Source organism: Pleurodeles waltl, chromosome 8 (assembly GCF_031143425.1).
Source record: "Pleurodeles waltl isolate 20211129_DDA chromosome 8, aPleWal1.hap1.20221129, whole genome shotgun sequence".
Lineage (NCBI taxonomy): Eukaryota > Metazoa > Chordata > Amphibia > Caudata > Salamandridae > Pleurodeles > Pleurodeles waltl.
The window spans coordinates 1,326,666,887-1,326,691,978 of record NC_090447.1 but is presented as its reverse complement, the minus strand read 5'-3'; the positions used below and the strand labels follow the sequence as shown (position 1 = coordinate 1,326,691,978).

Below are 25,092 nucleotides of genomic sequence, written 5' to 3'. Positions count from 1 at the left end.
CTAGGCAAGGGTGAGGGCCGCCTGCTGGTCACTGCTGCACCGGTGGTCGGTTTTTCATGGGCCTGGGCGCTGCGGCTGCAGTGCTTCTTCCAGGAATCGGGTTTCTTTGTTCCAGGAAGTCGCGGTCAGGGGGGTTCTTGGGATTTCCTCTGTAGGCGTTGTCATAGGGGTGCAGGGAAGTTAGTCCAGAGTGGACACGTCGTCAGTGTCGGCTGGGGATCCTTTCTGAGCCATTGGTTTCTCTGGACACGGGCCAGGGGCGTCGGGTGCAGAGTGGTGGGGACTCATGCTTCGGGAGTGAGGTGAGTCCCTTTTAAAGATGGTTTCTTCTTGCTTGGTTGGACAGGTCCGCTGTCCATGGGAGTTCTTGATCCTTTTTAGGGTGAGGGAAGTCCTCTGAGTTGGCAGAGGTCGCTGGTCCCGCAGGATGCGTCGCTGGTACAGGTTCTCTGAAGTTGGAGAAAGGCAGGTAGAGCTGGGGGGCAAAGCAGTTGTAATCTTCCTCCTTCTCTGCAGGGCTTTTCAGCTAAGCAGTCCTTCTTTGTAGGTCGTCAGGAACCTGAAATCCTGGGTTCAGGGTCACTCCTAAATACTGAATTTATGGGTGTGTTAGGGTCCTAGTGCAGTAGCCAGTGGCTACCTCCATGAGGGTGGCTATACCCTCCTTGTGCTCCCTCTCTTTAGGGAGGGGAACCCATCCCTATCCCTACTGGGCTAAGTCCTCCGAAGCAAGATGAAGGATTTTCAAAGGAGGGGGTCACTTCAGCTCTGGTCACCTTAGGGGTGGACCTGGCTGAGAGGGTGACTCCTCTTTGTTTTTCTAATTATCTCCTCTGGACTTGCCGCCAAAGTGGGGCTTTTATCTGGGGGCTGGGCATCTCTACTAGCTGGAGTGCCCTGGGACATTGTAACACGAAGTCTGAGCCTTTCCGGCTCACTGCTAATTGTTACAGTTCCTGCAGTGGGAGGTGTGACTCACCGCCACCCAGTGCAGGCTTTGTTTCTGGCCCCAGAGAGCACAAAAGCTCTCACCCCAGGGGGTCAGAAACTCATCTGGCACAGACCAGTCAGTCTTACACTGAAGGATTGGGTAAAATACAGGGGGCAGATGCCCTCTGTGTGCATTTTCTAATAAATCCCACACTGGCTTCAGTGTGGGTTTATTGTGCTGAGAAGTTTGATACCAAACTTTCCAGTGTTCAGTGTTGCCATTATGGAGCTGTGGAGTTTGTTTTGACAAACTCCCAAACCGTATACTAAATATGGCCACACTGTACTTACAATGTCTAAGAATGGACTTAGACGCTGTTGGGACATATTGCTCATGCAGCTATGCCCTCACCTGCTGTATAGTGCACCCTGCCTTAGGCCTTTAAGGCCTGATAGAGGGGTGACTTATCTATGCCGCAGCCAGTGTTTTGTGTGCATGGCACCCTGAGAGGGATGCCATGTCGACTTAGCCTTTTTCTCTGCACCAACACACACAATCTGCAATGGCAGTGTGCATGTGTTAGGTTAAGTGTCCCTTAGGGTGGCACAACACATGCTGCAGCCCTTGGGGACCGTCCCTGGTCACAGGGTCCTTGTAACTACTGGTACCTTTTACAAGTGACTTATCTGTGTGCCAGGGCAGTGCCAATTGTGGAAACAATGGTACATTTTTAGTGAAAAAACACTGGTGCTGGGGCCTGGTTAGCCATGTCCCAGCACACTCTGTCAAGTCAGCATCAATAGCAGGCAAAAAGTGGGGAGGTAACTGCAACAAGGAGCCATTTTCCTACATGGTGGTTTTGGGTGTTTTGTAGTTCTGCTACACCTCAAGACATATCTTTTCATATCTTGTTGGCATATACACCATTGCACTCTTTTTCTGTAGTAGGAAGCTGGCTCTGTATATACTACATCAAAATGATATATAGTGTGCACAGAGTCCTGGGGTTCCTCAGAGGCTGAAATAGATAATACTGATGCTTTATTTGTGGTAGTGTGGGCGAGTAGTTAGGCTTATCAAAGGGTAGTGCTAAGCATTTATTGTACACACACAAGCAATAGAAGAAACACACACTCAGTGACTTAACTCCAGACCAATAGGATTTTATATAGAAAAATATATTTTGTTCATTTATTTTTAGACCCACAAGGTTCCGTTTGCAGGTAAGTACAAAAAAATAAGACACTTTCATATATGTGATCAGGACTTTGAATAGAATCAACAGGGTATACAGTTTTTCCTAAAATGACAAAAAAGCTATTTTAAAAGTGGACACAGCGCATTTTCAACAGTTCCTGGGGGAAGAAAAGATAGTGTGGATTTGCAGGTAAGTATACAACTTACAGTTCTTATCTCTGGGATGTAGGTAGTCCGTCGTTGGGGGTTCAAGTTAACCTCAAACACCCACCACCAGCAACACAGGCCGGTCGGGTGCAGAGCTCAAAGAAGCACCAAATTAACATGGGCTTCTATTGAGACAGGAGGGCACTCAGGACTTGGTCTGCTGGCAGGTAAGTACCAGCGGTTTCAGAGGGCAGACCGGGGGTGTTTAAGAGAACACTAGAGGGGCCCCAAGTAGGCACCAAACATGCACCCTCAGCGCACTAGGGCGGCCGGGTACAAATGCAACTCTATGAGGGGACCCCTGGGGTCACTCTGAGGTTGCAGGTGAGGTCCAGGGGGGCTTCTCAGGCAAACAACCGGTTAGACAAGGAGGAGGGCCACTTGTTGGTCGATACTGCACCGGAGGTTGGTTTCTCCAAGGCCTGGGGGCTGCGGGTGCAGTGGTTCTTCAGGTGTCGGTTATCTTCGTCTGGAGCTCACAGTCGGGGGGTCCTCAGGATTCCCTCTGCAGGCGTCGTCGTGGAGGGGTCAACCCAGGATAGACACTTGCTCACAATCGTCTGGGGGACCCTCTCTTGCTTGGTGGACCACCTGGACACTGGCTGTGTACGTCGGGTGCACAGGGGTCAGGACTCGTGCATCTGAAGTGAGGTGGGAGTCCTTGGTTGTAGGTTTCTTCAGAGGGAGGCTGTCCTCTGGAGTTCTTGGTCCTTATGGGTGCAGGGCAGTTCTCTGGAGTTGGCAGAGGTCACTGGGCCCACTGGACGCGTTGCTAGTCTTTTTGCAGCTTCTTTGAAGCAGAAGACAAGCCGGTAGGGCTGGGGCCAAAGCAATTGTCGTCTTCCTTCTTCTCTGCTGAGGGTTTCAGCTTAGCAGTCCTTCTTGTAGGTCGCCAGGAATCTGGTGAGCTGAGTTCAGGGAGGCCCTTAGATCCTAGATTTAGGGGCATGTTAGCGGTCAGAGGTCAGTAGTCAATGGCTACTGTCCCTGAGGGTGTCTACACCCTCCTGGTGCCCACTTCCTTTGGAGAGGGGCACACTCCTATCACATTCCTATTGGTCCCTGTCCTCCAAACCATGATGGAAGATTCTGCAGGGTGGGGGTCACCTCAGCTCTGGACACCTTAGGGGTGGTCCTGGCTGGGTTGGTCACTCATCCCTGTTTTCCCTAGTTTTCCCGTGGGGCTTGGTCCGGTGGCGGTGGGCATCTCCCCTAGCTGGAGTGCCCTGGGGAACTGTAACCCGAGGCTTGAGCCTTTGAGGCTCACCCCCCAGTGTGACAGTTCTTGCAGGAGGAGATGTGAAGCACCTCCACCCAGGTCAGGCTTTGTTTCTGACCACAGAGTGCAGAAAGGCACTTACCCCATGTGGCCAGAAACTCGTCTGAAAGTGGCAGGCTGGCACAGACCGGTCAGTCCTACACTAGCAGTTGGGCTAACATACAGGGGGCATCTCTAAGATGCCTTCTGTGTTCATTTTTACAACAAATCCAACACTGGCATCATTGTGGGTTTATTATGCTGAGAGGTGTGTTACCAAAATTCCCAGTCCTCAGTGAAGCCTTCATGGAGCTGTGGAGTTCGTAATGACAAAACTCCCAGCCCATGTAGTCAATATGGCCACACTGCACTTACAATGTCTAAGAATGGACTTAGACACTGTAGGGGCACATTGCTAATGCAGCTATGCCCTCACCTGTGGTATAGTGCACCCTTCCTGTAAGGCCTGCTAGAAGGGTGACTTACTTATGCCACAGGCAGTGGTTTGTGGGCATGGCACCCTGAGAGGGGTGCCTTGTCGACTTTGTCTTTTTCTCCCCACCTGCACACACAAGCTGCAAGGCATTGTGAATGTGCTTGGTGGGGGGTCCCCTAGGGTGGCATAATACATTCTGCAACCCTTAGAGACCTTCCCTAGCCACAGGGCCCTTGGTACAATGGGTACCTTTTACAATGGTGTGCCAGCGTTATGCCAGTTGTGGAAACAAAGGTACAGTTTTAGGGAAAGAACACTGGTGATGGGGCCTGGTTAGCAGGGTCCCAGCACACTTTCAATCAAAGTTGGCATCAACACTAGGCAAAAAGTGGGGAGTAACCATGCCAACAGTGGCACTTTCCTACAGCTATTCCATTGCCAGTTTCTCTCCACGTTGTCCTGCGGCTTCAAGTCACCAAAGAAACTGACGTCAGCACATCGGAGGAGGGAATATATGAACTCAGGTGACGTCATGTCCGAGGACGTCGCTGTAGAGTCGCTCGTCACCCTGTACCAATGCGCAGAGGTACTACTGAGGAAAAATTTCCAGATCCAGTCTGACCCCTGAGGAGAATTCTAAGATAAGGAATCTGTGGCTAGTCTGTGTCTCTACCAGATAAGGCGTTACCAAAGGTAATTAACTTGTCCTTTAGAGGTGTAGAAATGGCAAGTCAGATTTTACATAATTTAGAATATCCCATTCAGCTATCAAGCTGAATTGAAGCCTTGCTGTTAGGTTTTTATTTTATAGACTGAGAAATATGATCTAACATTGGGCCCCTCGAGGGCCTGCTACGTCTTTCGCAGTACTGATCTCAAATAGATTTGATGTCCTTGCCAACTTGGACCAAATCGATTGACTCACATCAGCTCCAAATGACTCCTGAACTGACGCCCAGAGCAGCACCCCGCTTCCTCATAACACAAGGACAAATGATTGTGCCGCACTGTCCCCTAGGCTCTCATTATTCTAGTGAGACTACTGGATTTTGAGCGGCAGAATCGCCTGTGGTGTGGGATACTGAGTCTTACCTACTACAGGTGACACCTGTCGCCCCAATCCGGGTTTCGCTCCGGCTAACTAGCAGTGCCTCATCTCTACCCAAGGGCAGGGATGATTAGGCAGCCGAGCGCATGACATAATTGATTTCTCAGGGAAACCGTGGTCACTCAGGTGTCATCCGTTTCTCTCAATTACATTAGTCTCACATACACAATGACAAACAGAGACAGTATATATTTCAATAATGTTTTAATGAAGCGACTGCATCTTAGATAGCAAAGCATGGGCTGCAATAATTAGGATGATACAGCATGACAAGATTAAAATGGTGACAAGGAGAATAAAGCATAGAAATAACACTACCATATTGTCACTAGAGTCAATAGACTAATTCCTACCTAGGCTATAATAGAGCACAGCATTTTAAGCTCTAATTCTGCCCTTCAGGTTCCCCTGGGAAGACATCATCTCCCATACCTGAGCAAAGGCCTGAAGTCTGCATAAGCAGCTGTAGCGAAGCGTTTGGCAATCAGCATACAGTCGTCGTCCTCTGGCTGGAATCTTCCTCTAACGTGTAAGGGACAATGGAGTATTTTTATAATAAAACAACTGATGTTCTGAGAAAATGTCCCTACGTAAGTATGTGTGGTTTTCTACGAATGTCAGAGACAAAACTTGTACCACATTAATCGAGAACGTATCTTACTACAGCCTTGAAAGAAGCACAGAGTGAGCAAGAATGTCTTGTTTGAGAACTCAGTGTTTGCCTAGGCAAAAACAGCTAGATAGAGTCAAATAAAACAAGATCGTAAAAGTGGCTATTGTAAGAATAATAAAATGAAGCTGAATAAAATATATCTAGGTTAAAGTGCACAGCGGCAGGCCTAGTATGCTAAAATAACGTGCATGGAGCTATAACTAAAATGGCTACACAACAGCACCACAGACTGTAATTGAAGCAGGATGCACATTGATCTCATTTAACTTAGCTGTGTTGAGGGCTAAGTTAAATAATGCTGTAGGAAAGTGCATCTTTTGACCTGGTCACCTCCCCAGTTTTTGCCTGGTTTCTGGTGCAATTTCAACTGAAAGTGCACTGGATCCCTGCTAAACAGGTCCCCAGTGCCGGATCTTTTTATCCAAGACTGTTGTTTTTCCCAATTGGCAAACCTTTAGCTACCACTGTAAGTCCCTAGTAAACCGTACCCCTGCTACTTAGGGCATGGCGTACTAAAGGAAGGCCCTGTAGCAAGAATTGTGCTACCCTCAGGGACCCTCTCACTAGGTGCACACAGTGCCGCTATTGCAGCTGCGCATCTTGGTGCAGAACTATAATAAAAACACAAGATGAGAGACAGCCTGTGTGCCCTTTCCCCTTTTACACTGCATGTAGTATGTAAGTCACCCCTCTAGTAGGCCTTCCAGCGCTAAAGGCAGGGTGCACTGTATTACATGTGAGGGCATACCTGCATGAGCACATATGCTCCTGCTATGTCTTTGTCGCTTCTCAGATATAGTAAGTGAACATGGAAGCCATTTTAAGTAAATGTGCCGGACACTGGTCATTACGAGTTCCCCAGCTACATGATGGCTTTACTGAAAATAGGGATGTTTGGTATGAAACATCTCTTATTAATAAACCCCCACTGAATCCAGTGATGGATTTATCAATACATGCACTCGCCTTAGAGGTGCCCCCTGAAAACCTACCAGTTACTTGCGTGGGCACTGACTGGTCAAAACCAGTGCAGCCACCTTAGAGTTCTGGCCCCTGAGGTGAGAGTCAATTCTCATGAAGCTGGCCAGAAGTGTGACCTCCTGAGAATGGACATTCTGAGGCAGGGAACTTCAAAGGCCTTGCTCCCGTTGTAATGTGACCCAGGTCTCTCAGATTATGGAGATGGCCAACCCCCTAGTCCTGACCCCACTTTTGGCCGCAGCACAGGTGGGAAAATTAGTTAAATTAGAAGTGCCCACTTTATGCCAGTCCAACCCCTATGGTGGACACGCTGAAGTGGACACTACATTTTCAATTCCTTGATCTTGTGTGGAAAGAAATAGGCCAATAGGGTTAGGGCTATGCCCATTTCCCAAAGGAAATGGTCATAAGGAGGGTGTAGTCACCCTAAAGGTGAGTAGCCTATTGGCTACCACCTGGCATTCCCTGTAACACCCCTAAATTCACTATTTAGATGGCACCCTAGAACTAAGATTCCTTTTGACCTAAGACGAGCCGGAGACCAGAAGATCGCACCAGCAGAGATACTGAAGATACCATCTGACTTGGCCCCAGCTGAACCGGCCTGCCTGCAGCCTTTGAAGAACCTGAGCCAAAAGATGACTTGTCCTGCAGTCCAGCGACCTCCAAAGCCTTGGGAAGACTTCCTGCCTTTCATAAAGAACAGGATCTCCAGTGGACAGCAGACCTGTCCAAAAAAAAAAAAACTTCACAAAAGAAGTCTGCCTGAGGAACCAGCGAAACCGCCTGTGGACCCGACACACAAAGCCCGAGTCCAAGAGGCCCCCGATCCTGTAAAGGTTCCCAAGCGATTCTGAGACTGAGTCCACCGTGGGCTGAACCCTGCCAGACTCTGCCTCAAAGCCTGCAGCCTCAATCCGAAGACTCCGCCTGACCGCGACCTGCCTGGTAAGCTGTTTCCGACACCAAAAGACACCCCTGCACTCGGAGCCCCTAGGCCTTGGGGAGCTGAACCACCAGTGTCCCTATGACCCCTGGCATCTGAACTTACCTGGGCAGCTGTGGGTTTTCTTCTTTCAGCCCCATGGCCCGAGCTTGCAGCCTTTTTCCAAGACTGACCTCCCCCTTTGACTTACATTAGGTGCCCAAGGCTGTGTTGGCACTCTTCACCTGACCGCCCCTGTGCCCCTGATGGTGTACGTTTGGTGCTGCCTTGTAGCCCCTCTAGTGCTTACCTCAACCCCAGGCGACCAACCTCTGATACCGCTTTTACTCCCCTGTGAGTAGTGCATCTTCGTTCACCCCCAGTTTCCATTTGTTAACATTGGGCACTCACCTCTGAATTTGACCTCTACAGTCGGCCACCCCTGTGCCACTGTGGATGCACTCTTGGTACCAATTTGAACCTTGCCTGGTGTTGACCAAAATCCCCAAAGTCTGGGATTGTAAGTTGTGTACTTACCTGCAAATCTACATTCTTGTTTTCCTCCAATAGGATAACATTGAAGACTCTGTCAATTTTTGAAACTAAAAAGTATTTTTAATTTAAAAACTAGAAAAGTTCAAATAAGAGAGGTCCAAAAATGTCCTTCTTCTTTAAATGCTGTATAGAATATCCTAAATATGTATGTGGGAACTCAATAAGGGGTATGGACCATGCGCCCCTTCTAAAGAAAAGAGTTCAAAACCAATCGAGCTGAGACCCCACATAGTAAAGTATAGGAAAACTATAATCCTTATAATAATTAGAAAATAAGATGGCAAAGAATCTTCATGGTGTGTCCAAAATTACAGTCTTTAATCAAAGATTCGTAGATCCATTCAAAAACAATTTAGTGTTGGCAGTGTAGAGAAAAAGATATATAGAAAAAATATCAATCATTCATTCATTAAGGCATCTGAAAGAATTCATAACAGAAGCCTTATTTTTTATGCCAAAATATACAGTCTTTTAGTTATAGATTCATGGGTCCTTCCAAGAGCATTTAATGATGATAGTCAAAAGTCAGTCATTGATCCAATGAAGATATCAAGGATGAGATTGAAGCAGTAGCAAAAGCTGACACGTGTTTCGCCCTCTGTGGTAAATTCACCTGGGGCTTTCTCAAGGCTGTAATCAATTTAAGAATAAACATATTGAAGGTCACCGGTGAACTATTAGACTGATTGTATTAGTGGTGGAAGAGTTATAAGCATGCAGGTGACATGCAGAACTGAAGACAGTCCATGCCGTTTTCCCAAGATTTATTATGAAATAGGGGACGATTAGAATTAGACCAGACGTGGCTGTCGATAAAAGAAAAGGATTGTAATTTTAAAAATTATGAGAAAATAAGAAAAATATTGTAACTGTCTAGTCGTTACATTCCAAGTGTGACTAGTAATAACTGATTAAGTGAATCTTGAGTAAGAAGACTCATTAGAGAGTTATGATAGTTATGTGTGCTGGCATATTTAATTAGCAGTGCAAATTAAATCTGAAGTAGAAGCTTTATCATAATGCCATTAGGGCAAATTCTTAAAGAAATATAGAGTAGTAATTAGAAAAATCATACCCAAATGATAGTCATAGTTGTACTTCACAGTAGTTATTGGTCTGAATGTTAAAAAGGAAAGTTCAAACAAAACTAGTAGATATCATACAACAATCAGAAAAACAAAGAGTTTTATCCAACATAGAATCATGAGTTATATGTTCGGTATTATTTAAGTACATTATAATATAACAAATAATAAGAGGAGTATTATTTAGAGCTGTTCTTGGCATAATAAAATAAACCAGAAAATAAAATCTATTTATTTAATGAACTGTGATTAGTCCGATATATTAGATCGGTAAACAAACAAAAGAATTTGAAATGCAGTTGTTTCCTTCTGCATTCTATAATATTACACTGGTCCAGTGAAAAAGTGATAGAGCTTACCCGAATACCAGGAAAACATTTGCTTTGAGAGGAACCGGCAGAGTTAGCCGTTCGCGCGTCTTAGTTGGACGCCATCTTGGAAGAGTTACATATTGCGTGTACGCGTTAAATGTACCCTATTCCATGCCCGCTTAGTCCTACCTTTTTGTTGGCACCATATATTTCAAGATATATGTGAAACAGCGGGCGCCATTTTGGAACGGGACAAAAGGCCCGGAAATAATCAATTAACGAAATCGTCAGAGCGAGAAGATATGAGTTAGAAAACAGTAATAGCGGAAATAAGAACAGAGAAAAAAGAAACAAAAGAGTTCAAAAAGCAAGGGTTGGTATCCCTAAGTAGAAATAAGCAAGAAACAAATGGATTGCTGAAATATTAGATAAAGCATTTTTGGCCCAAAAAAGAGAAAACTAAGAATCAAGTTTAAAAGTGCAAAAGGCATAAGAGATCGAAAAAACATCCTAATAGCGATATTCATAGTCATTTAAATCGTACTAATTCAGGTTGAAAAATTACAGTGAAATTATGAATATGATAAGACATTGATGACAATATAATTGATAAAGACAATATAATAGACATTCACAAATCATCCATCTTAATTTTAAATTACTGTAACCAGAAGTGCCATTCCGAGTCTTTATTCAAACCTCTCCGTACTGTGTCATATTGAATTATAAGACGGCTTTCATTTCGGCGTAGTTAGAGTTCCAAATTTCTCCCCCTGGGGTGTGGTGTCAACTGTTGGAGGCCACAGAAGGTAAAAGTATGATCATTAAAGTGATGTTCCAAAAAGTGATCCACCAGAGGAAATTTAATGTCATTTTTTAAATTTTCCGGTAATGTTCTTGTATTCTAATCTTCAGAGGCCGAATTGTGCTTCCAGTGTAGGCTTTTTTACAAGGACAAATGATGATATAAACGATATTGGTACTGTCACAATTGATGAAATCTCGAATCATAATTTTTTTACCATTAATCACAACAGATTTGGATTTCGAGAGACCAAGCTTGCAGATTGAGCACTTAGTGCAACTGTAAAAGCCCTGAGGTCTTGGTAGTGTATTTTGTTTGGAAGATAAGTCACGATAAAATGGGGAACAACGCTTATCCTTGAGGTTTAAGCCTCTTCTGAAACCCATTTGGGGGTAAGGTAAAAGAAATTGGTTAATAGAAGGATTATTGTTCAATAGATACCAGTGTTTATGAAGTATTTTCCGAATCTGGTAATGTCCATTGTGATAGTCAGTAATGAAACGAATCACTGTATTCTTCTCAATATTTCTAGATTTACTCAGACTCAAAGAACAATATGCTAAATCAGACCGTAACATGATGCTGAATATATCTAGAAATATTGAGAAGACTACAGTGATGAGTGAGCTTCAGGCCCTTTCGTCCAAACCTCCATTCTTGTCTGTGCACCCTGACAAAGTGGTGTTGCGCACTAAGGCTTTCTTCCTTCCCAAGGTGGTTGCGTCTTTTCATGTAGGCCAGTCCATCACCCTGCCTACTTTCTACGCACCCCATATCCTTCCCATGAGGAGGAGAGACTCCACCGTCTGGACCCAAAAAGAGCGTTGGTGTTCTATCTTAATCGTACTAAAGATTTCCAGGTGGGCGATGAACTCTTTGTTAGTTATGTGGGCGCGAAGAAATGGAAGGTGGTGCGAAAACGTACCATCTCTCGATGGGTACTTCTTTGCATCAAGATGTGCTACGCTTTGGCCAAGAAGCAACCCCCTGATGGCTTGCGTGCTCATTCCACCAGAGCGACTGCTGCTTCCACTGTGGAGTTCCTGTCCTGGATATCTGCCAGGCAGCTACGTGGGCATCCCTGCCCACGTTTGCTATACACTACTGCCTGGACAGTCAGGTCCGTCAGGATGGCTACTTCGGTCGTTCGGTCCTGCAGGACTTTCTAGTATGATCTTGGTTCGCAGCCCACCTCCGAGGATGGCATTGCTTGGGTATCTATTCTAGGGTAATGAATCTGCAACTAGAAGTCTCTATCAGATGTTCAAGTTACTTACCTTCGGTAACGAAATATCTGGTAGAGACATATTCTAGTTGCAGATTCCTTACCCACCCACCCATCCTCCCTGCTTGCGAACTGATTTCTAGGGACAAGGATTCCCATTCAATTCCTTAGCTCTGGCGCACCAATCTCAGTGTGCTTAGCAGCTCTGCGCTTTGGCTTGGAAAGTCGTTAAAAAAAAATGGCATCACTGCGCTCAGGTACTACTCCTGATGTCATCACGGCGACTGCGACACCAACCACACCCGCAGAGTCGACCGACGCGCAAGGGTATTGCTCGAAGAAAAATCTCCGGATCCAGTCTGACGCCTGGGGGAAATTCTAAGTTAAGGAATCTGCAACTAGAATATGTCTCTTCCAGATATTTCGTTACCAAAGGTAATTAACTTGTACATTTGTTGAAATCTTGCACTCTCGCTCGTCTTCATGAGAGATAATTTTGCATTACAACATTGTTTTAATCAAATTTTACATTGCTGTCTTTTAATTGTTGTATTTATTGCTGCATTTTATCTTATTTATTGTATACTTTTAAGGCTTGTGCCGAAAGTTATATTTTACTTGACTTGATTTGCCTATTGCTGGGTCCAAACTGAGGTGGACTGTTCTGCAAAATAATGATGGACTGGGATGGGGTCCTGGTAATTACCATTGGCTGAGATTAATTCAAGCATGCCGTTCATTATTTTTTGTATACTTCAATGTGTTTCCCTAAGTGGGACGGTATGCCCAGAAGTGGGTCCTGTCCACACTGTGTCACTGGAAACAAGATTCCCATTGGAGCAGGGTCAAGACCTTTGCATATGGCTGGGTCCAAACTGAGGTGACATGGTGTGCAGCGTGACAGTAGACTGGTATTCTACCCAAGTTGATTTCTCGGATAATGAATGGTGTCTATATCGGGAGGTGGTAAAAAGCCTCTTCCGAGAATGGGGAGAACCTTGGTTAGATCAGTTCGCCACCACCGAGAGCGCACAATGTCAGCACTTCTGTACGTTGGAGTTGTAGGAAAGTAGGATCTTTCTCATATAGTTGTTCCCACTTTTTGCGTGGTGTCAGTGTGTTTTGACTGTAGCACACTGGGATCCTGCTAACTAGGACCCTAATGTCAGTGTTATCTCTCCTAAATTTGATTGGTATTCTTACACCTGACAATTGGCATACTGGTGTACCCCTGTAAGTCCCTAGTATATGGTACTTAGGTACCCCAGGGGATTGGTACACCAGGGGACCACCATGGGCTGCGGTATGTATTATGCCACCCATGAGAGCCCATGCAAACTGTGTCTACAGGCCTGCCATTGCACCTTTCAATCCAGATATAAGGTGTACCTTATGTCAAGGTCACTGCACTCTGACCCTGTAAGCCACCTCTAAAGTGAGTCCTTCAGCCCAAGGCCAGGATGGATGGTTCTAAGTTCAAGGGTACCCCTGCAGGAGCAGAGGTACCCCTACAAATCCATTTTAAGGTATGTAATGGACACAGGTCAATACAAGATTTCCAACTACATAATTGTTTCACTGAGCCTAGTGATGTTTGGTATGAAACATGCTAGAATCGTGCAACCGATTCCAGTGTTAGTTGCATGATACCATGTACTGTGGGGGTTCCTTAGAGTATCCACCATGTCTGCCTGTGTAGCTTTGCAGGGTCTGCGTGCAAACCAGTGCTGCTGCAGACCCCAGACACTGTTCTGCCCTGCTTCTGCTGAGCTTAACTCAGGCACAGGAAGGCAGACCAGAGGATTTCCTTTAGACGAAAGGTGTTCCTCTCCCGTAGAAATAGGTGTCTCTGGCTAGAGTAGGGGTACTCCTCATTCTTCTTCAAGACACTTCTGCTGCGAGGCATGGGATTCTGCTGCCGGACTTCACTGGGAACCAAGACAAGGCTGCAACTGGTAGGAGGGCTCCTGCTGCAACTTTGTCCCTGAGTATTGCAAGGACTCAGAGCCTTCTGTGGCCGTGCATTCTCCAAAGTCACAAGGACTCTTCCTGCATTAGGAACAGCAATAAGGAGTGAAGGATTCACGCCTTTGCATCTGCAGGCACCTCAACGTTGACAACTGGTTTGTGGATCCTTTTGTCCCACAGACTCCTCAAGGTTGTGCAACACAGGTGGTGGTTCTGTGGCTCCGCAGAGGGCTGATCGATCTTCTTTGCAACTGGGAAGATTATGGTCCTTCGTTGGAGCTGCTTGAACGGAACCCCTGTTCACTGCATCTGTTTGTCGTTGCCAAGGCTTGTTGGCTCTTCAGTCTGAATATCTCCTAGCTCCAAGAAGCCCTAGCCTCAAGCATCACACAGCTCCAAAACCGACGTCCTCTCTGCAACTCTCTAAACGTGGGCAATTATCTTTGTTGTGCTGCAACTCCCTGTGCCTAGTGCCAGAGGGTCCTCCTGGGGTCGCCATCAATTCTCGGCTTCTTGCTGAGGGCTGGCCCTGACTTACCTGCAAAGGTTGAGTCCCTTGGACCTTGCTGGTCCCCACTCTTGCATCTCTTCATGCACCACATCTTTTGCATTTGCCAAGGCTTGTTGATGGTGGTCCTGCTGGCCGCTGACTCTCCTGGAACTCGACACCCGGCGTGTGGCAGCTCGTGGACGACTCCTGTGATTCCAACTCATCGCCTAGACTCCACTGCTGCATCTCCAAGGCCTCCACCCTACAGTGAAATATCCACAAGAATGGTGGGCATTGCCCTCCTGCACCCCCTGCGCGACTCTTGGTGGCTGTCCCCTCTCTCCATAGGTACTCCTTGTCCGGAATTCATGCCTGGGTTCCACTGACCTGGTTCACAGGTCACTGTAGCAGCTAGACAGTCAAGGTTCCCATTGACACCACCCCCACCCTCAGTTTGGGGGGCCATTTTATTTTATGCTTTTACTTACCTGTTTCTGTGTATATTTTTGTGTTTATATATCTCTGTTTAGAAGATGCACCAAAGTTAGTTTAGTTCCTGTCTTTTAATAAATAATACATTATTTTTCTAACTGTGTGGTTCGTTCTTGTGTGAACATCACTGACTGACCTGTGTGGTATTTGCAATTGCTTTACACCCTCTCTTATAAGCCTTAGGTTCTCTCCACAGCTACCCTATGAGATGAGAGCTTTGTTTATTTGGAACCACTAACACTATCACTAAGAGTGGCCTGGGCTCAGTACAGGGTGTCTCACTTATTGGTGTACACCATATACTGAGCCAGCCTCCTACAGGACTTTCCAAGGTGACTCTTGATTGGAGATGCATTTCGTCTCAGGTGAGCCTCAAGACTCCTGTACGCGTTCCTGCTTATAGTACCTCTGCCCCGAGTTTTGAAGATAATCAGGATGGACCAGGCCCAAGTCATCCTTGTGGCTCTGTATTTGGCATGGAGAGTATGGCATACGAAACCCTTCTGGAGGCTCTCCTGTTGCAGCAACAGGGCAGCGTTGTGCATCTGAACCTGTGCACGCTCTGCCTTAATGTTTGGAGATAGAGCAGCAGCAGTTGAGAGTCTCTGATCCCCCTCCCCCCTGAAGTCTGTAAGGTGATCTTGGCAATCAGGCGTCCCTCCACAAAGACATTTATGCCTGCCGATGGATGTTTGTTTTGGTGCAGTGAAAAAAAGTTGACCATTTTCTGCACCCTTGTCCAGTGTTCTTGTTTGTTTTGTCGTTAGTTGGGCAAGGCCTTGCTCTGGGCACAGCATGTAGAAACAGACCATCTCCAGATCGATTGTTCTTTGCATTAAGATCTGTTAGGCACTGGCCAAAAAGCAACACCCTGAGGATTTGCTGGCTCATTTCACCAGAGCCAAAGCTATGATCACTGATTTAGCTCACAGAGTTCCTTTCCTGGACATCTGTCAGGCTGCGACATGGGCATTCACGTCCTCCAACCACTGCTGCTTTGATAGATTTGTCTTTATGGGCATTATGCCTGTTTGATCCTCTAGCACTTTTTGGTCTGAACCTGTTCACCGACCCACCTCCAAGGATGTATTACTTTGGTATCTATTATAAGGTGAGGAATCGGTGGCTAGAAGCCTCTAACAGAGGAACAAGTTATTTACCTTCAGTAGTGCCTTATCTGGTAGAGTCTCTATCTAGCTGCATATTCCTTACCGAACGTAATTGTTTCTGCAAACCGGTCTTCCTACCTAAAATGGTCCCTTTACATCCTTAGTTTCAGCACACTGGCAAATCTGATATGACTCCATGCTTCTTACGTGGAAAATGTTATATAAAGAAACTGATTTCAGTGTGCTGGAAAGGCTCCTGTACAGGCTGCAAGCACATCACATCTGATGCTGCTGATGCGGAACCGTTCGCACCACCTACTGACGTGCAAAAGTACTGCACAATAATTTTTTGCATCGATTCTGATGGAATATTCTAAGGTAAAGGATCTTCAGCTAGATGGAGTCTCTACCATATAAGGTGTTACCGAAGATAAGTGACTTGTTTGACTTGGAATCTGCACAATGGTCACACAAATTTAGGGCTCTGCTTCAGAGGGCATGGTCATTCTTGAAAGCAGTTCACAGCACGCAGCAGCGGTGACGCCACATCCTTTCTGGAGAAAACAGCGTCTGTGCAGAGCTGCAGAGGTAATGCTGAAAAGTTTCCAAATCCAGTCTAACACCTGGGAAATGTTTAAATCAAAAGCAGCTATTCAGATGAAGCAGCTCAAGAGCTGATCTCTCTCCTGGTCTGTGGTGTGTCTGCCACATATCAACTTTAGGCCCAACCCTTTCTAAAAGATACATAGAGCCAGTCACCATGCGCTTCACAGGGAATGGTATCACAAATTATCAGTACACCAGTGTTACTCATCTGTGCGTAAAATTGTGTTCTTTCAGGACATGAAAGTTTTAAAAACCTGCCTATCAAAACCTCAAATAGGGATGTCCCAAAATGTCTTGAGACTGAGCCTTGAAAAAAATTAATAAAGATGTAGCAATATTCAGCATGTCAACTGACTGTCTGACTTGCACTCATTTGGATTCTTTCTCTCCAAAGCACGAGGTTAACGTTTGTTTTTCTGCAACCTATGAATTTTAAAGTCATTATTTATGGTCTTGTTGTTTCTTGTGTTGATTACACGAACTCAACTGTGATCGGAGTTCCCCAGTCTATCTTTGAGCCCTTAAAGACGTTGGTTTCTGAAAAAGAAAATGACCATATCACTCGTACTAAGAGACTGGCTTGGCTCCCTTTGGAAGCGAAGGTTAAGTTTATAACCCTCTGCATCATCTAAAGCACTTCATGAAAAGCAATTAGAATTTCTTTATGTCACTAAAACTCTCTGGATTTCAGAAAGACCTGAACAGAAAAACACTCTATAGCTGGAATCAAAAAACCTTTCAATCAAAGGGTTGTCAACCACTCATTCTCTGGTACTGCCCTGCTCCTCTTGAATTGGCTGCCAGAAAAGATCAAATGTACACGGGAGTTGACTTCATTCCAGAAAAAATCATAGCACCTCCGTTTCATCTTCACCCGAATGCTTAATTGGCCCTTCTGTACAATACTTTTCAACTCCGTAATTAATCATTTGAAATTCTTATTTTGCTCAGATGTTGCAGTTTAAGGTTTCCTAGTCCCAGTATTCTTGTTTTTCTGCCACTCCAACACTTTCACTCTTATTTGCTTCCAGCAAATACGTACGTGTTTCTCAAGGAACTGAAAGTAACACTAGTAGAGTGCAAAATTCGCTTTTGGATAGTTATGCGAAATGGTTGGAAAATTATGTATAATTATGCAAAATGCATATGTTGTTATAAAATGCATCCTTGCGTAAATGTTTTGACGTGATAACATATTTAGTGTTAAAATACCAGTGTGACAAGCACTATTGATGTGAATAAGAACTGCCCGCCTTCTGGTCGTTCATGTTGTTTAAGAGCTATAATTATGCTGACAACTGCAGCATAATTAAGTAATGTGGTATAATTTTTGTGATGGCAAAATTTAAATTTTGCCCTGGCCTAATTAACACCTCATCTTTTTCAGGCTCACAATCTCTCACTTCATTTCGTGCTTTATGATGCCATCTGCTCAACGTTTTCTTGTCCCCTAACCTTTCCCTCTTCTCTCTTGTCCCCTTTACGATCACTTACTGCCCACAATCTTCAAGCCCTCCAAGATCTTCCTTACTCTAGCTTCTCTCTCCTGCACGCAATTTGACCTGGCTTCAAATTGCATCACATATGCAATGTGAATGTGCATGCATCCTCTGTAGCTTAGAAGTCGGTTCCCTAAGTTATAATTAAGATTTCTGGTTTTGCATTTATAATAAAATGATGTTCAAAGAAATACAAACTAAAAGTGTGTTTACATGCCTGCATGTATTTTTAGAAAGAGAATGATGCTAAAGTTTTATCTAACTCCGAGTTTCACTGGCTGGCCACCTTGACTGCCAGGCCAACAGTTACTTGCAATAGTTGTATTTCTTTTTAAATAGCTACAGGTACGCATGTTATACAGTGCTAATGTTCTCAAGCGAGTGTAGTGGGTGGCTACTTAGTGTACTAAAAAGCTACAGACATTGAAATGTAGTGGGTGTTTATCAATTAAATATTGTTAACAATACACTTGGTGTAACTTTCTGTTTTCTCCAACTAAAAATAAGGATAAACATATTTAAGATGTAGAAAACAATAAAGGTAAATGCAGGCATAAATAAATATATGACATGAAACTAGGACCCCTACTTATAGGTCATGTTGTATTTGCTGAAGACTCATTTCCTTTGCATGGTTTTTGTCTCACCCTTCCATGTTTCTCTGGAGACACTAAAATATTGTGTCTAATTGACTTCAAGACATAAGCGAAAGCATCGCTGGTTATAGCGTGGGTAGTGTCATTTCATTGATGCTCTGTGATAGCATAGTGGTCTTCTTGATATACGTAATGACGTGTTGACTGTTTAAAACTTTTCGGGTGACACAGTCTGAATATAGAAGATGGTTTCAAGGTTCTTTGAATCTGAAGGGGAAATTGATATTCATCAGAATCCAAACTACTTCTAATGTCGAAATGCACAGAATGACTCCTCAAATACAATGGGCACAATGTGAGTGCAAATTATATGATTAATATGTGCCAATCAATATGGGCGGTGTGCTCTCTGCACGATTATAATTCCCTATGACCGTGGTTTTTAGTATAGCATGACCTGTACTGGCCATTAAAGGCCCGCTCCAGTGTTTAAGGCCCTAGCCAGGACTTTAATGGCTGGTATAACCCAGTTATGGTAGGCTGTTAGACATTCTGCCACTAGAGGTATGTAAATTTAAGAGAACAGCTTGTACCATAGTCATCAAACTTAAATTGTCCAGTTCTTGGTTGACCGAAAGAATGAGAATCCAACCTTGTATAGCCTTCATACTGTTGCACCTGTGTCTTCCTTTAGGCAGTGGAAGTTGCCGGTGGTCACAGCAGGGGCAGCAGTGAGGAGCTGCTGAATGGTAAAATGAAAGCCTTCCTCTCCTTGGCTCGTTTTTCTGATGTTCAGTACCAAAGGATTGAGAATTACATGAAGTCTTCAGAGTTTGAAAACAAGCAGGCTTTGCTGAAGAAAGCAAAGGTGGAAGTTGGCTTAATGCGGGAACACAAGGTCCAGATGAACAGGTATTCCAGTACACTATTTAGGAATAACACTATAACGAAGCAGATTACCGTTTACTCTAGGTTCAACATAAATAATTTTTTTGTCTCATGTTGGCAACAAATGCATACTACAAACATTGATGTATTGAGCTGAAGTGGTAGTTCTATGGATCCAATGTCTAATTTACCAACTTATTTATTATATATTTGAAAATATTGGTGTTTCATAAACAGTTGTTTTCTACACCTCTAAGGTAGCTTTCCGTTCTTCATGGATGGTTGCCCAACACTGTAACTTGTGAATTTTGTCTCTTCGACACTCAAATCCTCTGTGTGCAGGTAAACTTTTAATGACAAACATGCATTTCTTTCTTCTCACTTGCTGCATATTGTACGACATTCCAAAACCAAAGGAATAACTTTGGCTCCTTTGCCATATGTAGGTGGCACCATACAGCCCTGCATCTCCCTAGATAACTGCCCATTTTCTTTTGTCCTATTATTTTTAATTGCATTTCATTCACACATTGTAAATCTACTTGTATCAGCACCTAATTATGTTACAGGAGGCTAGAGAAATGAAGGATAACAGATAACCAGAAAATAATTGCAGAGGTATGAGAGGATTTTGGAAAATGTTTCATCAGACCTTGGATAAAAGTGGCCCAGATAGAATAGGTTAGCATTTCCCAAACTGTGGGTGCGACTCACTGGTGGGTTGCTTGTCGATTTGTGGTGGGTCAGGAAAGTGTGAGCAGTAAATAAAGATGCCGTTACATTCTGTGATTATCTTGTCACATTTGCCGGTGCTTCATAGACAGAGGTCAAATGTCAGGCTGTCTCTTCTGACAAATTGCTACCCTTTCGTTTAGCAAGGTATGTTGTTTACCTTCCTTTCTTTGACTACTGAGATACATTGTTAAAGTGAATTATGAGACAATCTTGATGCAGTACAGGTGCCTGTAAATAACTGTATGCATTCAGCAGTTAGAAAAGCAAAAAACGAAGCACATATTTTTTGTAATTCTGAAGTGTGCAGGGAACAGAGATTTTAATAGGATGAAAACAAATCAAGATGTTTTACTTGATGATGCACACATTATAAATAGTCACAGAAACCCGATTCCATATATCATTTGAGTGCTGCATAGTTTTATTAGTAAAACTGTATCTCTGTGTAACGTTAATGGCCATTTTAGTGGAAAATGTGTTGTTTATAATTGACAATGTGCTACCATACAGTGTTTTACTTACTTTCAAACATAGCCCTTCCTTGTGTTTTAAAGGTAAGTAGGTAGTGAATGTTTGTCGTTGTTAAAAATGAGTCGTGGTTCTAACATGTTTGGGGCCCACTGAAACAGGTGGCAGTGATTCATGTGGTTATATCCTTTATTTCTTCTGAATTGCTTTTGGAAGTTGCATGGCGATGAGTACAAAATTGTTGAAAAAAAAAACTAGCAACCCAGCGGGATAGTAAGCAGATGCGTCTGCATGCCATCAAGGAGCATAGAGCTAAGAAGTTCGTGGCTCGCTCTGAAGAGAGTTGGATTGTCAGAGGTGCCACAGGACAAGGTCACAGCCTAGCGTCAGGTCCAGGTCCCCTCAGGGAGTCACCAGTCCACCAGATCTTTGGCCAAAAAGAGGCACATGAATAAGAAAAATCACTCTTCTCCTCAAAGGTCAAAACTAATAGGTAAGTCAAAGTCCAAGCCCCCTCTGTCCTGTTCCCAGAGTCTGAGTTAGTGGAGATTCCCCTAGCGGTAGCAGCCATACCCCTCTAGTCAGCACGCAGTTTCCACTCCCACCTCCACCCCCTCTCCAACTGGCGGTGTTGCCCGCTTTCCTGGAGTACCCAGCACCGGGCACAGGTTTTTCAGCCTTCATGCAGGCTTAGGTGGATGTATTTAGGAGGGTGGCTGTCCCTTCTGGAATGCCTTTGGGCCCCATTGGACCTGTTGCAGGCCCGTACAGGCTAATTCCAAGATGTCGTTGATGGCATTCAAATTCTATGCAGGCTCCATGCTCACCCACCGCCTTTAAGATGGGTGTCAATGGAAACATTGGCTCTGATCAGGCATGACCTTAAGCCGAGTCCAGCATCAGCATTGAGCTCTGTACCACAGCTCGGCCTGACACCCTGTACATTGCAATCCCCTCCTGAAGCTCTGTTGGCATTCATATGCTACCACTCCAGGAGGGAGGCACTCCGCCTTCTGAAGAAGGAATAATATGCCCTATACCACACTATGGGGGCTGATTCAGATGTTCAGTCCCATGGTGGGTGACAGTGGTGACTTTGGGCTGACTTAGGATGTGAAAGCCCTGCAAGAGATCAGTGAGCTGGCCATGTCTCCAGTCAATAACATTGCTGCACTCCAGGACTGTCTCCCTCCATCCCCCCAGAGAAGTCGGCTTTCCACAATGCCATCAGAAAAGCAACCCAGGGTCCTTCACCTACCACTACCTCCAGTGAGGCAAAGACCTTTAAACCTCTCAAATATCTTAAAGGTGGCGCTTTCCACTTTGGAACCATTGGTTTTCCATTCAACAAGGCTCTCACGCACTCTTGGAAGGAGACCTGGGCAAACCAATCCCTGTGCCCGGTGGTTAACAGGGGTAATGCTCACTGGTACACCAACGGCAGTTGATCTGGCCTTCCTAACTTTTCACTCCTCACCGAAAAGCTTGGTATTACAGAGCGCCTTTTCAACTGAATACAGCCCTGGGGCTTTTCCAACACATAATGCTAATAAGGAGTCCAAACTTCTGGAAGCCATAGGGATAAAATGTTTTTCTGATAGATACTTCTAACTGCAGATTTCTCAACTTTTGAAGATTCCCCATACATCTGATGTCACAAAAAAGCACAACTCGTGTCACTACCATCAGTTCCTTTCTTTCCATACCACTAGATGCGAATCCGGATCTTCCCCTCATCTTTTCCCAAAACTATTTCTTTAAAAAAATCTTTCAACTACCAGTGTGCATTGGAAATGTCACCCTTTAAAACCTGAGGGTTCAAACCTTGTAGGAACTATCACAAACAAATGTCAGTGACCGATCCCCCTCAAATTTGTCTTTTGGTGCTTCCAATCAGCATATTACTCCAAGACGTGTACTGACTGTGCCTTGATGAATTCAAAGGCCATTCAAGATTGAGGTGAGGCTTTATGGTTCTGACTCTAGTTATACAGCAACCAGACTTTCTGGGTCCTTCCGCAGCACCACAGCAAATCCTCAAGTTACGCAAAAATATGCTGCTTCTTTTTGTCACCTTGCTTGGCTCCATTTGCTGCTCCTCTGGGCCCCAGTGAACAGCATGGTCCTCCACCTGGTGCTCAGTCAGCGGGTCTGTCCTCAGCTCCAGCTGGAACCTTCGGACCTGTTATGGGGTCCCTCATTGGCTTCGATGCTGACATCCGTCTTGGTGCCACAACCCCCTCCACACTCTGGAGCATAGTGTCGTTCCAGACGACAAGGCACAGCCAGTAGTCTCCGACTCTAGGCTGACTCTACTGCGATACAGCTTTCCGGCAATCCATCGGACTCTGATATATTGCCTTTGCCTTACGGAAGGGCACAGATCATCCACAATTTATTTTCAACACAGACACAGATAATGACCATTATGAAGGGGACATATATCCCCAACTTGCCCATGACAAGTGGTATGATGAGCTGAAAAATACCAGTTGCCTGTAAATGTCTCCAGATAGTGGGCTTATCTCTCCACCTAAGCCGACAAATGAAAGTGTCTCTTCCATGCTTGGCCTCCAGTTGCTTACTATGGAGGTGAAAACCAGTGTCCTTACTGAAGTCCTCCAACCTGAACAAACTAATGCTGAGCTCCTACTACCTTTCAATGAGCCCCTCTTGCACACTCCTGGAGACATGGGCAAAGTAATTTTTTGGGCTGCTGGTAAACAGGTTGGTAACATAGCACCATCATCCTTACCTGGGTGATACTGCCTTCACATTGCAACATCCGACTCCACAAAACTGGGTGCTGCAGACATTTATGAGTAAGATCAACCTCAATGCATTTCTTACCAACCAACTGGATAGAGACTCAAAGCGCCTTGAAACCTTTGGGAAGTGCACATTCTCCTCAACCAGCCTGGCTATGCGATCTGTCAAGCCCAGATGCCTACTGGGCCACTGTACTCACACCCCTTGGTATTCTGACACTCATGTCCTGCCTGCTGTAGTAGATGATCTGCAGACATAATGGTTCTCCTTGCTTTTGCGAGAAGGCAGACTTGGATCTCAAGCTCTTTGAAAACAACAGTCACAGTACGGGCTCCTTGACCCTGTCTATCCCAGCGTGTCACTTCCTTCAGCAGTTCCACCTCCTCTGTGGCTATGGTTGGGGTTTTCATTGTCACCAGCACTCACCCGTACAAGAAGCCCAGTAGACCCTACAGCCTTTTTGTGGCTGAAGCCACAGTACCAAGGAACAACATAGACAACCAAGGCAGCATGCAGCCCAGTACCCTACCCCTTCAGCTTTACCATGTCCTTCAAGAAACACAACTATCCTGTCAGGTAGGATCCAACATTTTCTCCTAGGGTGGCGAGCCAGTGCTTTGGGCAAGTAGCTCCTACAAGTTGTCCAGCGAGGTTACGTCGTCCTGTTTCTTTTCATCATGCTGCACCCTCAACCTCTCTGAGCGTCCCTCTTGAAGCCGGAACTATAAAGAGGTGTACCAGCTATGGGTGCTACTTCCTCTGTTTTTTGGGACCCAAGGAGTACTGAGGCGTTTGTCCTATGTTAGACTGTCCTTTCAATGAGTTTTTCAGACAGGTCAAATTCAGGCCATTCAGTCTGGCCCAGTTCTTGTCTGACACTGACCCTGGACAATGAATAGTAGTGTTGGACCTGCAGAATGATGATTACCACATTCCCCTTCTGCAGCCATACAGATGCTGTTTATGGTTCACAGTGGGACAGGAGCACTTTCAGTTCACTGTACTCCCATTTGTCCTTACCAGTATGCCTTGGGTGTTCATGATAGTGATGGCGGTGATTGCAGCACATCTTTGGAGGATGGGGATACTAGTCTTCCCCCTACCTTGACGACTCGCTGTAGAAGGTGGGGTTGCGCCAGGGAGTAGTCCACTTTCCGACTAGAGTGAGTCTCTTTACAACTTGGAATTTCACTATCACTTGGCTCCTTCACAGATAAACTCTTTCAGCTGAGCTATTCTGGACCCTGCATTTTCGTGCCTTTTGCCCGAGTGCACATTCAGATTATTATGCAGATGTTTTAGACTCTGTCCTGGATCTCAGTGAGGACAACTTTAAGGCTGCTGGGATTAATAACCACCCTCAAGTAGGTAAAGTATAAGGGGGATCTCTCTGAACACATCCATATTTCAGAGGTGACTGCAACCAACATGCAGCTTTTGCTGCTGGACTTCAACTGGGTCAGCTCCAGATTCCTCTGCTAACCCACAGCCAAATCTAACAGTGATGACCAATGCATTGCTTCTGGTTTGTGGAGGCCATCTAAGAAAGGTGGAGATCAGAGACATTTGGTGTCCGGTGGAGGCCCGGCTCCATATCAACTTCTTGGATTTGAGAGCCATCCATTTGGTGTTGAAAGCGTTCCTGCCGCCCACCAAAGGGAGCCTAGTGCAGCTGATCATGCTACCTGGCATGCGTGAACAGCAGGTTGAAGGAGGCTATCAGCCCTAACATTTTCAGTGAGATCCTGGATTATTTGTTTTTCAAAAGATCTCAA

The 25,092-nt window shown here is 45.1% G+C and overlaps 1 protein-coding gene across 1 annotated transcript in view; it reads left to right on the top strand.

Moving 5' to 3' along the window:
* Positions 1–25,092, top strand: part of ATM (ATM serine/threonine kinase) — a 1,319,133-nt gene that overhangs the window by 1,026,460 nt on the left and 267,581 nt on the right. The window contains exon 49 of the mRNA XM_069202321.1: positions 19,152–19,369. Within this exon, the coding sequence (XP_069058422.1) occupies positions 19,152–19,369 (218 nt within the window). The remainder of the gene's footprint in view (positions 1–19,151; positions 19,370–25,092) is intronic.